Here is an 18690-nt window from a genome sequence, read left to right on the forward strand (position 1 = left end):
CATGACACTGCAAGTGTCCAACAGCCATTACAGCATAGAGACATTTAAGCTAAATTCTATTAAGAGGAAGAGAGAGAGGAATTTGGAGAGCAGCGTAAATGACATCATGGGATTAAATACAAAATGATTAGTTTTCATATTTGAAGTGCAGGGACCAATATGATCGGTTAGAAATATGGTGACTGGTGCTAGCCATGAACTCCCCTTTTCTTACAGGATTTAAGAAAAGCTCATTGTTGAAGTTCAGGTGCAAGATAATGGCCCAGACTTTTGGAGCACAAAGCAGACATGCCTGAATGATAACAATGCCAGCCCAATAACTACTCTTCTTTCACACCCAGTCCTCAAGGTTAGGAAAAAAGCTCAAGGCAGGAAAGATGGATTTCTAAACTTTAACCCATTACAGACCAACTGAATTCTGAACTAAATTCAGGAACAAAAGAATCATGACTTGAGCAATTATAGGAAGAAGGTAAGAGCAAAACTTTGGTCCTCGTGTCAGTTCTGTGATGAGTCCATCTAAAACCTCTTCTAAAAACCAGGACTCTGCCAGGACAGTGGCAATATTAAGCTCATTTCTACCATAGGATGCCAATAGCACTCTGAGTGTCCCATATATTATCAAGTCTCTAAGGGAAATGCATGGGATTGAAAGTCCCTGCCCTAATGGGTCTCCAAAAGGGAGTAATAACAAGAGAGCCCAATCTCATTTCATAAAATTTTGTTCTTGACCCACTGAAGATGTATTCTTATCCATCTCACTTCAAGGGACTCTTGGTTCTCCTTCAAGTAACAGACAGGAAGAATCATTCCAGTTAATAAACTGTGTATACCCTTTGACCCAGAAATACCACCATTAGGTTTGTATCCCAAAGAAATCAAAGATGAGAAAAGGATCTACTCTAAAAATATATATTTTAAAAACTCTTTTTGTGGTAACAAACTAGAAATGGAAAGGATGTCCATCAATTGGGGAAATGCTGTATAAGATGTGGTACATGAGTGATGGAACACTATCATGTCATGAGAAATAACACAATCTCAAAAACCTGGAAAGACTTACAAGAATGGAAAGTAAGGTAAACAGAATTATGAGAATATTATACAAGGCAACAACAATACTATTTGATGATCAACTTCCCTGGTTTTTTCTTCTGGTTTGAGGGTCCTGGCTCCTCTGTTCTGGGTCAGAGATTGACAATAAATTTATATCTTATGATTTATGTTGATAGAATTCTCCTTTCAATCAATCAATACCAGTGTTTTCTTTGAGATTTAATTCATATTTATTTCTTTTTTTTTTAATTGAGATTTGTTTCTTTAAGATGTCTATTTGGTAAAAACAAATTGAGAACTGTTGTTTCCTTATCCACTTTGCCACTCATTTTACTGGATTGTTAGTCAACTCAAATGTAAAGTTATAAAATTTAAGTTTATGTTTTATTCCGTTTGTGTCTTTAGTATTATCTTCAAAAACAATGTTTTTTTTAAAGATTTTAAAAACAATTTTAGTTAATTATTTTTTCTCTGTTTAGTTTTCCTTAAACTATTTTGATGCAACCCCAACCCTGGAAGCAGTTTTGCTTCCAAATCCTACCTAATTCCCTCACTAATTATCACCTCTTTGGCTAGTTTGGGGCTTTTTAAAAACATGAAACTAAACTGTTGATTTTATTTATTCCCTTATTTCCATCTCATTCCCTTCTCATAATTACAAGATGACTTCCATATATCTCCTTTCAACTTTTAAAATTTGTGTTTTATTTCTTCCCTCCATGGTTCCTTCCTTCCTTCTTTCCTATCCTGCTTTTTCCTCATTTTCTCATTAAATTTTTTCATTTCTATTCTGAGATTGTAATGACTGATTCATGTTCTTTATTTATTTATTCCTTCTGTTCATCTGGTACATAATTCCTCTTTTGAAAAATTAATTGGGTCTGGTTAAAGATTCTAGTACATTCTCCAATGGGTCTTCTGATTCTAAGTTAGTATTTTATATTCTAATAGATGAAAAATGCATTTGGTAAAGTGGTGGCCAGTGAGGGAGTATTTTAATTTGGAAAATTATAGGGATAGCAAGTGAAGACAGGAAAAGAAATTCTCACACCCTTTCCAAGAACAAGGATTTATAAAGGTGATTTGATTATGAATATAGATTTGGAAAGATGGAGCAGAAGAAGTTTATATACATGGCTCATAAAAAAGATGACAAGGCAATGAAGTCAAATATTACTGGATATAGGCCTACATGGAGTGGATAATCATGAGGCAACTATCCATCAGTATTTCTTGGTCCCAAAGTAAGAATCCTGGAAATGAAATGGTTAAGTCCTCCAGGAAATAATTTCTGTTCCGAGTAGCAATAGAACTACTGGATAAGTGACCAGGGAGTAAAATAAAAGAACAGTGTCATTGAAATCAAAATGTAAAGGCCTAAATTCAGATATTGACAATGGAAGTAGTAAGGAGAACTAAGAATTACTTCACTTATAGCACTTAACACCTGACTATATGTGAAATACAAGAAGATAAGGGGGAAAAAAGATAGCTGACCACATCTACTCATGTAAACTCTCTTTAAGGCTAAATTTGGCTGAATTTCTAAAAATATTACCAAAAAGGGATTTTAATGACATCTTCTAAGAATATGTAAAGCAAGGAAAAGAAAAGAGAAAGTCAAGGGAAATCTCATGCTAAGAAATGAAATGAAAATTACTCTCAGCACTATTTAAAAGAGTTGCCTAGAGGCCAGATAATCTGAGAAGCTGAGACAAAGGCTCACTGGTCTTTCAGTTCAGCCAGTCCCAAACTATCCTCAGTATCATGATGACCTTCTGGAGCTTGTTGCCAGTTGCCCTGGTGTTGCTCTGCTCCAGCACTTTCTGCTCCCTGGGCTGTGATCTGACACAAGGCCTCCAGGAAGACTTCTCACTTCTGAACCAGATGAGCACATTTTCCCTGGTACCATGTTTGAAGGACAGGACCAGCTTCAACTTGCCAAAAGAAGCCCTGGAGGACAACAAGCTCCAGAGGGGAGATGCCATAATCATTTTCCATGAGATGCTCCAGCAGATGTTCACCCTCTTCAGCCAGAATGCTGCTCCTGTTGCTTGGGATCAGACCCAGCTCATGCAACTGCTCATGGGTCTGGATCAGCAGATAGAACAGTTGGAACGTTGTCTTACACAGGATGTAGAACAAGATGAGCCCTCCTTGGGAAGAGAGAACCCCCTGATGGCCCTGAAGAACTACTTCCAAGGAATAAGCCAGTATCTGCAAGGAAAAGGATACAGCCATTGTGCCTGGGAGGTCACTCGAGTGGAAATCAGGAGATGCTTTCTGTTCTTAAGCAAACTTTCAAGAAAATTCAGGGACTAAGGAAGAAGACAAACTCTCAGTTCCTCAAATAATTGCTTCCTCAAAAATAAACATTCAATCATTAGAAAGGTTGATTTTTTAGTATCTACCGGAAAACATCTATATTTGCTGAATTATTTAAAAACAATATAAGCCACCATTATATTATATTATATTATAAATATATCAAACAAAAGGAATTTGAATACAGAAAAGTATCATCTGAGCTTGTTAGGTGAAAATTTTATATTTTACTTTTATTTATTTGTTATTATTTATTCTAATAATATTGCTAATATTTATTGTTCAAAGGGGAAATATAACTGTCTGTATTATTTATGTTGGTCCTACTCTTCATTATTATATTTCTCATATAAAATGCATTCTTTTAAAGATCTATTTTGTTATTAAAACTATTTGATTAAGAAATTTCATATGAAAAAAGCAGACTTGATACCCTATAGTGCAGAGAAGTGTCATTACAAAAATACAATTCAATAAATACTTATTAAATATCTATCAGGATCAAGACACTATGCTACTCAGTGAATATAATCAGGTACAAAATAATAGTCACTGCCCTCAGAGGAGTTATAATCTAAAGGAAGGATGTAAGTACTTTAAGTGCCTGAGAGACAAGGGTGAAATCTAGACAAATTGCTCTAGTAAAATTTGCAGAGATCACTTTTAGCTAACAGAATCATCGGAGGCCTCTGGGAAAAGGTAGTCCTTGAATTTGACATTAAAAGAATGTGGCAGTTAAGTGTCTTAGTGCTTTGAGAACCAGGCCTAAAAATGGGAGGTCCTGGGTTTCAAATCTGTCCTCAAACACTTCCCGGTGATGTGACTCTGGTCAAGTCACTTAACCCCCATTGCCTAGTTTTTACCACTCTCCTGCCTTGGAATCAATACCAAGTATTGATTTTAAGGTAAAAGGTAAGGTTTTAAAATAATAATTTTTTAAAAAGAATACAGAATATTTTACATAGAAAAAAAAGAAATTTAGGTTTTAAAGGTCTCTAAATGGTAGAAGACTGTATTTGATCCTAAAGGTAATAGGGAGCAACTAGGGTTCATTGTTCAGAGGAGAAAGGTAACATGATCGGATTTGCAATTGAAGACAATTACTTTTATAGCTGAGTGGAGGAGGGGCTGGGGAATAATGGGGGAAGACCAACCTGAAGGCTATTGAAAGAGAGGAGGGTAAAGGTAGTGACAATATAAGTGAATGAAAGGAATCTATATGCAAGAGACTCTGAACATAGAAAGGATGAAACAGCTACAACTTGGAAATGTGAGGTGAGTAAAAGTGAGAAGTCAAAGATGATATCTAAATGGCAGTCCTGGGTCAGTCTTTGGCAGTAATAGCAGAGTTCAGAGGAGAGAAGGGGGCGGTTCTTTTCCGACTATGTTGAGTTGAAGATATCTATTCTTTTGTGGTGTCTTTTTCAAGCTTCTCTGTTTCTTCATGACCCCATTTAGGGTTTTCTTGGGAAAGATACTAGAGTGGATTGCCATTTCCTTCTCCATCTCATTTTATAGATAAGGAACTGAGGCAAATAGAGTTAAATGATTTGCCCAGGGTCACATAGCTAGTAACTGTCTGAGGCTAGACTTGAACCCAGAGTTCTGTAGGTCTGAAATTTTATCCACTTGACCACCTAGCTATCCAAGATAAATCTATCCAGTTGGAGATGTATAAGAGACCATTGGTGGTTTGAGATTCCTGTTGAATTACAGAAGTTGATGAAAGAATGGACTGGGTTTCGTAAAAGACCCAAGAAGAAATTGTTATCAGTCTATTTCTTACTCTGGATAGAATGTACACACCATTTCCACCCCAACTCGATTGGTACATATTCTTGCTTCCTGAAAATAACAATGCCTGGCCAGTCTGAAATCCAGGGATGCCAAGATTACCTGTTTCTATGACTGATTTTACATGAATGGAAGAAAAGGAAGACAAAAAGCCATTTTAAAGAACAAGATCTTAGTGATGACAGGTGTATGTCATCATCAAAGAAAGACAAAAATACTGTAAAACCTTTGCTCTTTGGACTAGCTTTGACCAACTTGGCATCTAAAGAAACCCAGATGCTTTGGGAAAGTGTGAATTAGCCAAAACATTCCCTTGAGATCCACCACATGCCAGTGACATAATTGGGAAAGCTGTCTGTAAAAAATTAAAGCCCGAAAATCCTTCATGAGACACAAGTTGTAAATTTTGGATATGTATAAGATGGTTGAGGGAAGGAGAAAGAATTCAGGTTTCCTCTAGGTAGGTTAAAGCAACTATGCTATCAATGTTGATCTGATGGTCTCTCAAATTTCTCCATGTTTGTCATGTGGCCCCACTGCCTACTGGTCCTCTGCATAGGACAACAGTCAGGCACTTGTATGGAGTGTCTCTCCTAAAGTCTATCAGGAAGGAGTATTCCATGAAGCTCTTGAGTTCAATGAATAAGCAAGGATCAATGATGCCCCAAGATTCAGGGTAGAGTGTTACCTGATCCCCATTGACTAAGCTCAGTCCCTACATCCAAGTGAAAAGGTGCCCTACAGGGCTATCAAGACATGCGAAAGTTAGTTTTGAGCTACAGATAGGGAAGACTTTCTTTTTTCCATTATAGGAGTCAGGCAGATAGGAAAAGATTCCCTAAGTAACAAGTAGTGGGACTAGGAGAGAGATTTCCAGAATGGCACAATTAAGAGATTAGGTCAGTATGCCCATAGTGTTCTGATGCTCTTTCTTACTCTCTTCTGTGAAACCTTGGCACCTGACTCTTAAGCAGGGATAATGTGGATCTTGTATACTGTCTTAAATTTACAAGAATCTGTGCATTGGTCTGTAGGCAAATAGTGCTTCTTTGAAGGTTGATGATGCCAAAATTGTAACTGGCAAAATGTGGTTTGCCAAGACTGTGAATTGCCAAAACTGTAAAGGTTTTGGCCAAACTGTAAAGATAATTTTTAGTATCACGATTTAAAATCTAAAATTAAGTGGTCACCATGGGAAAATTCCCAAATATGAAAATATCCAAGTCAGCTGGGTTTTATGGAGATTTTAATTAATATAAATGAAGGAATTAAGGGAAGGAGAGAGAGAGAGAAAGAGAAAATAGAGAAAGGGCCTAGGCCAAATGGCCTAGGCCTGAGCCTAAGGGAGTGTGAGTCAGTCTTTATCACTCACCACAAGATTGTCTTCAAGCAAGCTCCAAAACCTCTGAACTCCAACTCCAACTAACTTCCAACCAAAAAACTCCAAACTCCAACGACTCCCGAACTGACTTCCAATCCTACCTGAATTACCTGAACTGACTTCTCCTTTTAAAGAAATTTTCTCCTATGTCACCTCCCCTAAATTTTCACATCTACCAATCACAGTAGATGCTTTTTCCCAGGACTGCCCATTCTTAGTTCACATCTTCTTTGGTTCTCACCTTCTCTGGTTAGATTAAATCTACTGAATACTTCACACCTCTTTTGTTAAGCTTGCCTTTTGTAAGTTGCTTGACCTTTTATGTACTAATTTAACCTTTAGGTTACTTAGATACCTACTTAGGTAGGTACTTAGCACCTTTTTGTATTAGATCTAAAAATAGACTTAGCTTAAGGTTCTATCTTTACTATAAGTATGAGTTAGGAACTTTTCATTGTTCAATCAGGAGTTTGAAACTTTATCTTCCCCTAAGGCACTGTCTGAGTAGGGAGGAGTAATTTTAAAAGTTCTCAATACATTCCTCATCAAGTACCTCCATTGTTAAAAATGGGGGATAGCTTAATCAAATCTTCTAAGGTACAGTCTGAGTAGTTTTAAGATTCACAATCCCCCCTGATGATCATTGGGAGACTAGTCTCCCCACTGATCATTTACCATAATCATCTTGTAGTCCTAAAGCACTTCAAACTACAAATGTATACAATATTCAATTTTCTAAAAGGAAATTACAGTAGTTAGGGAGGAATAGAAAAAAAAGGAAGCAAAACCAATGTTTTGCTAGGCATATTGACAGAAAGCCAAATTAGGGGCAGTCCCCTTGGCATAAAAGTGTACATTTATAAATGAATGTTCAATCAAACTTCAGTTCAATCAACTACACCAAAAGTTCATTCTGGATCTTCTTGATGTAGTGTGGGTTTTCTGGCATCTTTCTGCAACAGTTCATTCTCTGGATTTAGGAGTTAACAAGCTTCTTCCTTGAAGATCCTTCTTGAACAAAAATTCAAAATCTTGGATTTTTATTAAAATGCAATAGCACTTTAAGATTTTTTTACACACATTTTCTTATTTTATCCCATCAATAAGTCTGTGAGGTAGGTGCTATTATTATGCCCATTTTACAGGTGAAGGAATTTGAGGTTGATACAGCTTAAGTAATTTGGCCAGGTTCACACAGCCAGTAAGAGTCTGAGATCAAATTTGAAGTTGGGTTAACCTGACTCCAGTGCCAGGACTCTATTCACCATGCCCCCTAGAGGGGATCTAAGTAATTTATATGTATATGTATATGTATATGTATATGTATATGTATATGTATATGTATATGTATATGTATATGTATATTTGTATCTGTACCTATCTGAAGTTATGTCTCTGCTCTCCATTGAATGAAGTGTTTCCTATTGGTTCAGTAGCTCTGATGATAAAGTGGATGGCATATATATATATATATATATATATATATAAGCAATCCCATAGGTTCAGTCTAGCACAAATTGAATTCCCTTTGACAGAGCTTCATCTCTCCAAGAGCCAGGCAATGAATGGACTGGACTAGCATTTATATAGTGCTTTAAAGTTTGCAAAGTGTTTTTTAATTGAAACATTAAATAAAATTAATTAAGAAAATTTTTCCATGATTACAAGATTCATGTTTTTTCCCCCTTCTCTCCTACCCCTCCCGTAGCCAATGAGCAATTCCACTGAGTTTAACATGTGTTATTGATCAAAACCTATCTCCATATTATTGATATTTGCACTAGTGTAATCTCTTAAGAGTCTACATCCCCAATCACATCCCCATCAACCCATGTGATCAAGCAGTTGTTTTTCTTCGGTGTTTCTTCCTCTGAATGTGGATAGTGTTCGCAAAGTGCTTTTATAACTATTATTTCATTTAATCCTTACAACCCTGTAAGATAAGTGCTTTATATACCCCTTTTTCAAGGGAGGAAAGTAAAGTGGAGATAGTTTAAGTGTTTTGCCCAGTATCATACAACTAGTAAGGATATGAACTCAATACTTAAGCAAAGTATCCAGTGCATATATGTGTGTGTGTGTTTTATATGTATATATACAGATAGATCTACCTGTATCTATTTGTATATATGCACATAAACACAGGTATAAATACATATGTGTGTATACCTAACATATATAGGAGAAGGAGAAGGGAATAATTCAATTCAGTAAACATTCATTAAATTCCTATTATATCCCAAACACTGTGCTAAATGCTTTACATCATAAGGTGTCAAACACTCATCCCTGGGGCTCAGTGGACTCTGAAACTGCCAGAACTAGATTAGAATATAGTTGGAAATACATATCTATATATATGCATATATAATGAGTATAATAAATAAAATAAATTAGTTTAATAATAATGAAACACATGTAATTTTTACCTGTGAAAAAGGAAATTCCCAAGCCCTGGTACTGCAGGGCCTAAATGTCCTGTCTTTCTTCACAGAGCACTCACTAAGTCATAGCTGCTCTTGGGCAGAGAATCTTTGAAGAGCAATGAGCTAAACTGAGTCCCCAGAATCTTCTCCTTTTCTGTGGCCAGAGATCCTATTCTTCAACATGTCTTTCCTGCTTAGGTGACTGACTCATTGTATCCATATCTATCTGAAGTTATATCTCTGCTCTCCATTGAATGAAGTGTTTTCTGTTGGTTCAGAAGCTGTGATGATAAGGTGGATGGCAAAAGTAGGAGTTGGGAGAAGAGAGAAGAGAATGCAGGTGCAAGAAAACCTCAACTACCTCCTTGCCCTGTCTGGTATAGGCACAAGGGTCTCCTCCACAACTGTTTTATAGCTCTTAAACTCCAAAATTTATTCACTAAAGACCTAGACATGAAAACTTATAGAGCTGTGACAAAGCCATTGCTTGCTCAAATACATTGTTCTTTTCCTGATACAAAGACAAATTCATACCTTATAAAGAGATCAGAGAATAGAATATCTTGTTTACTAGTGAAATTTCATCATGTGGGACTATCTTCTGTGACTGCATCAATTAGGGTATGGAAAGGGGTTGGAAACAACATTGCCCTTCTTTACAAATAATAAAATTTTGGAACAAAGGTGTGAGGTGGAGAACAATGCCACGAAGGGGCTTCAACTAGCTATTTTGTTGTTGGCTTTTTTTTTTGCCTCCCCACATTCATTATAAGGGAAACTGTAATAGGGGAATTAGAGAAAGAAGCATAAGATGGAAAGTTGGTTTTAAGGAACTGGCATTGGCACATTCCAAAGAATTTTCGAGAAAATATTCTAGAAGACAGAGGGAGAGGAAGAAGGGTTAACTGATAAACAGCTGTCACTTGGTCCTGGATCTTGGTCTTGGACTGGCACTGAAATTGTGGTCCTACCCAAGCAGAGGGAGGAAGAGCTACTTCTATCTCTTTTCCTATCTCAACTCTTTGGGAGAACAAAGGGCAACCTTTCAATCCTTCTCTGTGGTTCCTGATCAGCTCACTCTGCAGTTGGCCCTGTGTTGGACCCTGTGTTGGACTCCAAAGCCCAACCTTACTTAAAATAAAGCCCAGGCAAGTTGGCACACACTCACAGACAGCAGGAATAATCAGATCAACTCCAAACTGCTCTCCAGAGGAAAGGATTGAAGGGTTGGCCTTTGTTCTCCCAAAGAGTTGAGATAGGAAAAGCTCCTACAAGCAACTCTAACTCCCTCTGCTTGGGTAGGACCACAATCTTAGTGCCAGTTCAAGACCAAGATCCAGGATCAAATGACAGTTTTTTTTTATCAACTTACCCATCTTCCTCTCCCCCTGGATTCTAAAATACTTTCTCCAAAATTCCTTGGCATGGCCCAATGTCAGTTCTTTAAAACCAACATTCCATCTTGTTCTTCTCTCTTTAATTTCCCCATTACAAAACCCAGGGGATCTTACTCAGTTGAGGCCTCTCAACTCTTAATTAGCCAGTAGGCAATAGATTCTATTTGTCATATCAACTTACGAAGATATTATGTTATGCAAAAGAGGATTTGTGATCTGGGATGTTCACTCTAAGAAAATCATGAGTCCTTATTATTTTTATATTGTTGTTGTTGAATCATTTTCAAATATGTCTGATTCTGTGACACCATCTGGAGTTTTCTAAAGTGGTTTCCCATTTTCTTCTCCAGCTTATTTTATAGATGAAGAAGCTGAGGCAAACTAGGTTAAGTGGCTTGCCCACTCATACAATGAATAAGTGTCTGAAGCTACATTTAATCTTGAGTCCTTTGACTCCAGATCCAACACTCTATCCATTGTGCCACTTAGCCATTCCTTAATATTCACATACATGTCCAGGAAACATCAACCATGATGGTAAGGAGTCTCAAAACTATGTCACACAAAAGTCAAGAAGAAATAAGTGATGTTCTATTAACAGAAGAGGAAAGAGACAAGTTTGGTCTCTAAGTATTTTAGAAATTTCACATGGAAGAGGGACTAGGGTTGTCTGCAAATCCACTGACCTCCAAAGGGCAGGATTAGGGCCAAAGAAAAGAAATTAAAAGGAAAAAATTTGGAGCTCAGGATAGGGAAAAAATGTATAACAATTAGAACTAGGTGGAGAAAAGGGTCTACTTTAGTAGTTAATGCATTTCCTTTAACTAGAGGTCTTGAAGCTAAAGGTTGATTGGCCATTTGTCAGGAATCTTAAGGATGGAATCATGTACCAGGTAGAAGACTAGACCATATAACTGCTGAAAGCCTCTGAAGTAAGATTATGTTTCTATAAGCTGTAGGATATAGAACCATTGTTACTGTGGTCAAATTTTGTTGTGTCATTCAGTCACATCCAATTCTTTCTGACTCCCTGATCTATCCTCCACTATCTTCCAAAGTCTGACCAAGTTTATATTCATTGTTTCCATTCTGAGTTTATCTTGGTGTAGGGTGTGAGATGTTGATCCAAACCTAATCTCTCCCACACTGTCTTCCAATTTTCCCAGCAGTTTTTATCAAATAGTGGGTTTTGGTCCCAATAGCTGGGATCTTTGAGCTTATCATAGACTGTCTTGCTGAGGTCACTTACCCAAGTCTATTCCACGGATCCTCCTTTCTGTCTCTTAGTCAGTACCAAATTGTTTTGATGACCACTGCTTTATAGTATAGTTTGAGATCTATTCCTGCAAGGCCTCCTTCCTTTGCATTTTTTTCATGCTTTCCCTGGATATCCTTGATCTTTTGTTCTTCCAAATGAACTTTGGTATGATTTTTTCTAATTCAGTAAAAAAGGTTTTTGGTAGTTCAATGGATATAGCACTAAACAAGTGAATTAATTTGGGTAGGATTATCATTTTTATTATGTTAGCTCATCCTACCCATGAGCAATCAATGTTTTTCCAATTGTTTAGGTCTAGTTTTAATTGTGTGGAGAGTGTTTTGTAGTTGTGTTCATATAGTTCCTGTGTCTGTCTCAGCAGATAGATTCCAAAGTACTTTATATTGTCTAGCATTATTATAAATGGAATTTCTCTTTCTAATTCTTGTTGCTGAGATGTGTTGGAGATATATAGAAAAGCTGATGACTTATGTGGGTTTATTTTGTATCCTGCAACTTTGCTAAAGTTGTTGATTATTTCAACTAGCTTTTTGGTTGATTCTCTAGGATTCTTTAAGTAAACCATCATATCATCTGCGAAGAGTGATAGCTTGGTCTCCTCATTGACTATTTTAATACCTTCAATTTCTTTTTCTTCTCTAATTGCTACAGAGTTTCTAGAACAATGTGAAATAATAGAGGTGATAATGGGCATCCTTGTTTCACTCCTGAACTTATTTGGAAGGCTTCTAGTTTATCCCCATTGCAGATGATGTATGCTGATGGTTTTAGTTATATACTAATTTATTATTTTTAGGAAAGGCCCTTCTATTACTGTACTTTCTAGTGTTTTCAATAAGAATGAGTGTTGTATTTTATCAAAGGCCTTTTCTACATCTATTGAGATAATCATGTGATTTTTGTCAGTTTGCTTGTTAATATGGTCAATTATGTGGATGGTTTTCCTAATATTGAACTATCCTTGCATTCCTGGTATGAATCCTAACTGGTTATAGTGGATAACCCTCATGATCACTTGCTGGAGTCTTTTTGCTAGTATCCTCTTTAAGATTTTTGCATCTATATTCATTAAGGAGATTGGTATACAGTTTTTTCTCTGTTTTTGACCTGCCTGGCTTTGGAATCAGTGCCATATTTGTATCATAAAAGGAATTTGGTAGAACTCCTTTTTTGCTTATTCTGTCAAATAGTTTGTATAATATTGGGATTAGTTGTTCTTTGAATGTTTGATAGTATTCATTTGTGAATCCATCTGGACCTGGGGATTTTTTCTTAGGGAGTTCTTTGATGGCTTGTTCAATTTCTTTTTTGATATGAGGTTGTTTAGGCAGTCTATTTCTTCTTCTTTTAGTCTAGGCAATTTATATGTTTGTAAATATTCATCCATATCACCTAGCTTGCAATATTTATTGCCATATAATTGGGCATAATAGTTTTTAATGATTGCTTTAATTTCCTCTTCATTAGAGGTGAAGTCTTCCTTTTCATCTTGGATACTGTCAATTTGGTTTTCTTCTTTCCTTTTTAAAATTAGATTGACCAGTACTTTGTCTATTTTATTTGTTTTTTCAAAGTACCAGCATTTTTATTAAATTAAAAACCAGTCTTATTTATTAAATTAAATTAAATCAATAGTTCTGTGACTTTCAATTTTATTAATTTATTAATTCCTCCTTTGATTTTTAGAATCTCTAATTTAGTCTTTACTTGAGAATTTTTAATTTGTTCACTTTCTAGTTTTTTAATTTGCATGCCCAATTTATTGACCTCTGACCTCTCTAATTTGTTAATATATGAACTCAATAACATAAATTTCTCCCTGAGTACTGCTTTGGCTGCATCCCATAGATTTTGAAAGGATGTCTCATCATTGTCATTTTCTTCTGTGAAATTATTAATTTTTTCTATGATTTGTTTTTTAACTAACCAATTCTGGAGAATCGTACTGCCTAATTTCCAATTAATTTTTTACTTCCCTCTCCATGTACCCTTGCTAATTATTCTTTTCATTGCATTGTGATCTGAGAATGTGGCAATTATTATTTCTGGTCTTTTGCACTTGTTTGCAATGTTTTTATACTCTAATACATCATCAATCTTTATGAATGTATGATGTGCTGCTGAAAAGAAAGTGTATTCCTTTTTGTCCCTATTTATTTTTCTCCACATATCTACTAACTCTAATTTTTCTAAGATTTCATTCACTCCTCTTACATCTTTCTTATTTATTTTTTGGTTTGATTTATCTCGTTCTGATAGAAGAACATTCAGGTCTCCCACTAGTAGAGTTTTCTATCAATTTCATCCTTGAGATCCACAAGTTTCTCCTTGGTTTATACATGTTGAGTACTGATATTTCCTCTTTGTCTATACTGCCTTTTATCAGGATGTAATTACCTTCCCTATCTCTTTTAACTAGATCTATTTTTACTGTGGCTTTGTCAGATATCATGATTGAGACTCCTGCCTTCTTTTTTATCAGTTGATGCCCCATAAATGTGGCTCCATCCTCTTACCCTGTGTGTGTCTACCTCCCTCATGTGTGTTTCTTGTATAAAGCATATGGTAAAGTTTTGGTTTCTAATCCACTCTGTTTTTGCTTGCATTTTATGGTTGAGTTCATTCCATTCACATTCAGAGTTATGATTACCAGCTGTGTATTTCCCAACATTTTGATTTCCACTCCTAGTCCTGCCTTTTCTTCTTTCACTATTTCCTTCTACACCAATGTTTTGTTTTTAATCAGTTCCCCTAATTCCCACCCTTATTTTACTTCCCTTTATGCCCCCTTTCTTTCTTCTTCTCTTGAGTTCTGTGCTTGGATATCAGATTTTCTGTTCAGGTCTGGTCTTTTCTTTACAAATGCTTGGAATTCTTCTATTTTATTAAATGTCCATACTTTCCCTTATAAGAATATGGTCAGTTTTGCTTGTAGACCTAGTTCTCTTGCTTTCTGATATATCATATTCCATGCCTTTCAGTTCTTCAGTGTAGATGCAGCCACATCCTGTGTTATCCTCACTGTGGTTCCATGGTATCTGAATGACTTCTTCTTAGCAGCTTGAAATATTTTTTCCTTTGTCTGATAGTTCTTGAATTTGGCTATAACATTCCTTGGTGTTGTCAGTTGGGGATTAAGTCCAGGAGTTGAGATCTGTGGATTCTTTCAATCACCACTTTTCCCTCTTGTTCTAGAATATCGATGTAGTTTTCTTGAATAATTTCCTGTAGTATGGTGTCTAGGCTTTTTCTTTTGTCATGGTCTTCTGATAGACCAATGATTCTTAAGTTGTCTCTCCTGGACCTATTTTCTAAATCTTCTGTTTTGTGAATGTGGTGCTTCATATTTTCCTCAAATGTTTCATTCTTTTGGTTTTGTTTTATAGTCTCCTTCTGCCTTGTGAAGTCGCTTGCTTTTAGTTTTTGTATTCTGGATATTAAAGACCAGATTTCTTCCCTGGCTTTTTGGTCATCCTTCTTCTTCTCATCTGATTTTCTTTAGAGGTAATTTTTCATCTTCTCTGCCTCATCTTTCATTTTCTTTGCCTCATCTTTCATCTCCTTTGCCTCGTCTTTCATCTCCTTTGTCTGGTTTTCAAGCTGATTAATTTTGGTTTTCAAGACACTGTTTTCTGTTTTCAAGTGACTTATATTACTTTTAAAGTTCTTTTTCCAGTTGTCTTCAGCCTTGCTTAATTGTGTTTTGAATTGTATTTTGAGTTCTTCCAAAGCCTGTATGCAATTAGCTGGGATTTCTGTTTTGTTTTTTGTTATTTTTTTGCTTGCTATTCCTTCATCCTTCTCTGTTCTGTTTGCTCTTTGTTCATTGCCTGTATAGAAGTTGTCAATTGTAATTTCTTTTTTCTTTTTCTGTTATTTGCTTATATTTACCCCCCTTCTTTGCTCCCTGCAGTTATCTGCACTCTTCCTCCTCTCATTTGGGGGGGGGGGTCTGGGGGTTTTCTGTCAGCTTTCACCCTTTGAGTTTTGTCAGCAAATCTCTGCAGCAAATCAATGCAGTCTGTGGGGGAGCGGTGTTGGATCTTGAGCTTCCCTGCCCTCTGGAGGATTTTATGGGATTAAGTCCAGCACTCTGTGGGTGAGGAGTGTTGGAGGTTGAGCTTCCTGCCCTCTGAAGGCTTTGATGAGATTAAGCCTAGCTAAGTTGCAGAGCTGGATGTGCCCTGAGGCCCAAACCTCAGAAGGGGGGCAATATGGAGTGTCTCTACTGCTGCAAGTAGGCTTCCTGCTCTGTGCTCTGTGATTCTTTTCTGACTGCTTTCCCACTGCCTGTGTTTGATACTCTGAATTTGGCACAGATTTACCTGCAAGGTGCTCCCTCCAGACCAGCACCCTTGCCCACCCAGTAGTTCCAGAGGCTTAGTGCTCTAGGTGGGGGACAGATCCCAGGAGCTTCTTTCTTTCTTCCCCTTAAACCTGAGTGTTCTTGAATTCTGGCTTTTGGGGGACATACCTTTTAATTTGAGTCCAGCAGGAGGGTTCCTTGGCTCTGTCTTGTTAGATTTGATTTTCAGTCCCCTAGGAGCATTCGGTTTGTATTTGGTAAGGAAGGGTTTTCAGAGACCTGAACTTTCACTGCCTCTACACCACCATCTTGACTCCGCCTCTCCTAATGCAATGTCTTATTGCAGTGTATTCAAAGACTTCTATAGGTCAATGGTCAGCCATTGGAGGATGGATAGGACAAAGATGAGGAGAAGTAGCAGCCCTTTCAAACTAGGAAAACAATGGGGTCTTCAGAAAAGTTCTACCCCATCTTCATTCAATACTTCCCACTGCTCCTATAAATCCATCTAAGACTTTTTCAATACCAATCAGGGCCACTCAGAACTACTGTGTTTTGAGAGTGTCTTTCATGAGCATTCCCATAAGCAACTTGCTAACACTAGACCAGTCCTTGATGTGTGAGATTGTATCTTCTACTTGTTTCTCCCATAAATCCTTATATAATACATTGTGTACAGTAGGTACTTCATAAACACTTGTTAAATTGACTCTAGTTCCCAATGTATCAGAATTTCTTTAGCTATCAATTAAATGGGAATGGCAGTACTTTCTTATAAAACATTTTAATGCTCTCAGATATAAGGTATTGAAGGAAAATAAAAGAATTTTATTGAAAAATTATATTCAATATAAAGCTTAAAATGTAAATAGTGCTTCCACAAAATATTTAGCTAAAAGAAAGTAAAATACATGTATCTGTGTTTTGACAGCATATTTATTTATTTTTAATTTTATTTAATTAGATGATTTAGAATATTTTTCCATGTTTAGAAGACTCATGTTCTTTCCCTCCCCTTCCCCCAACCCCTTTCCATATCTGATGTACAATTCCACTGGGTTTAACGTGTGTCATTGATCAAGACCCATTTCCATATTATTAACATTTACACTAGGGCAATAGTTTAGAGTCTACATCCCCAGTCATATCCTCATCGAACCATGTGATTAAGCAGTTGTTTTTCTTCTGTGTTTTTACTCCCAAAGTTCTTCCTTTGAATGTGGATAGTGTACTTTCTCATATGTCCTTCTGAATATTTCTAGATCATTGCATTGTTGCTAGTAGAGAAGTCCATTACATTTGATTTTTCCACAGTGTACAATGTTCTTCTGATTTTGCTCCTTTCACTTTGCATCAATTCCTAGAGGTCGTTCCAGTTCACATGGAATTCCTCCAGTTCATTATATATATGCCACAATTTGTTCAGTTATTCCCAATTTGGAGGGCATCCCTCTATTTTCCAATTTTTATGTGGCAGCATATTTACTAATTTACAAGTTTTCTAAATTATTTCCCAAACATGAAACATATTCTAAGGCAATATGGGCATTAAATGAAATTCTATTTGCTATTAAAATGATTTATATTGCAGAAAATCCTATAACTACCTAAGCCTTTGTTGTTTCTTCTACAGTTTAATCTTTAATGATGAGTATTTCTTTAAAAATTATAGCCTACTGTACTTTGGTTACTAGTCAATGCTTATTTGAACTAGAACTGCAAACAATATCATGTCAAAGGTAAACTCAGCTAATGAAGTATCAGAATTTTTTGCATGAAACTTAAAGAGAAGGTGAATGAGCTTTTTAGAAATCTTTGCCTCATATTGGAAATAAATGTATTCATTTTAATATTCTTGGTTATTAAAGATAGGATCAATCTAAAGGGAAACAAAATGGGAAATAAAATGTGCCTTTAGAATAACTCACAATTTCATACTATTTGCCCATTCATATATAGGTTTGCAATACAATCTAACAAGCACTTAAAAAACACCCAAGGTACTATGTTAGGTGCAAAGGGTACAAAGGCAAAAAGGTAAAGACAAAATTTGTCACTGCCCTCAAGGATCTTATATGAACAAATAAATAAGACAGCATTTATTAGTCTTTGACTATGCAGAAGGAACCATGCTAAATGCTGTTCCACTTAAATCTCCTTCACGCACAAGTGTCTTTGTGCACACTCATCTATCATAGATGAAAACGACAAAGACAATTGTCATCCTCAGTTACCGAGAAACTACTACTAAATATAAAGCAAAAATGAATATTAAATATAAGCAAAAAAGCATTCTCTACCCTTAAGAGCTTACATTCTTATGAGGGAAGATAACATAAAAGGAGAGATAGCAGATTTAGATGGCTGGGGTAGAGATAGAATAATCAGAAAATGACCAGTAAGTGAAGTGCTTCAGGGAAGATAAGACAAAAGTTAACCTATCAGTCTCCGAGTGGTTCTGGTGGAAGGGGGTTGAAGTACTTGGTTGGAATGGAAATTGTTAGGAAGTCCATTCTTCAGGAGGGAGAACATAATGGCAAAGAGAGCCACATAGCCAAGAAATATCTGAGGCTATATTTGAAATCTTGTCTTCCTTGATTCCAGATTCAGAATTCTACCTACTGCACCACCTAATTTCCTGAACAAAATTTAAAAGTTAACAAGTACACAGATGATGATTTGCAGAGGGACAGAGCTTCTACCAAGGAGAGGCATCAAGAATGGTC

At 36.3% G+C, this 18690-nt stretch overlaps 1 protein-coding gene across 1 annotated transcript; it reads left to right on the forward strand.

Annotated features, from left to right (window-relative positions):
• The first annotated feature begins 2826 nt into the window (after nt 1-2826).
• On the forward strand, nt 2827-3378 carry LOC100021419 (interferon tau-2-like). The gene has a single exon (XM_001373549.2). It carries the CDS (start codon nt 2827-2829, stop codon nt 3376-3378), a length of 552 nt encoding a protein of 183 aa, XP_001373586.2.
• The last annotated feature ends 15312 nt before the right edge of the window (nt 3379-18690 follow it).

This window comes from Monodelphis domestica, chromosome 7 (genome assembly GCF_027887165.1).
Source record: "Monodelphis domestica isolate mMonDom1 chromosome 7, mMonDom1.pri, whole genome shotgun sequence".
In the NCBI taxonomy this organism is placed as follows: Eukaryota; Metazoa; Chordata; class Mammalia; order Didelphimorphia; family Didelphidae; genus Monodelphis; species Monodelphis domestica.

What these genes read in the sequence shown, in the direction of transcription:
- LOC100021419 (XM_001373549.2), top strand. Translation starts at nt 2,827, where the DNA reads ATGACCTTCTGGAGCTTGTTGCCAGTTGCCCTGGTGTTGCTCTGCTCC.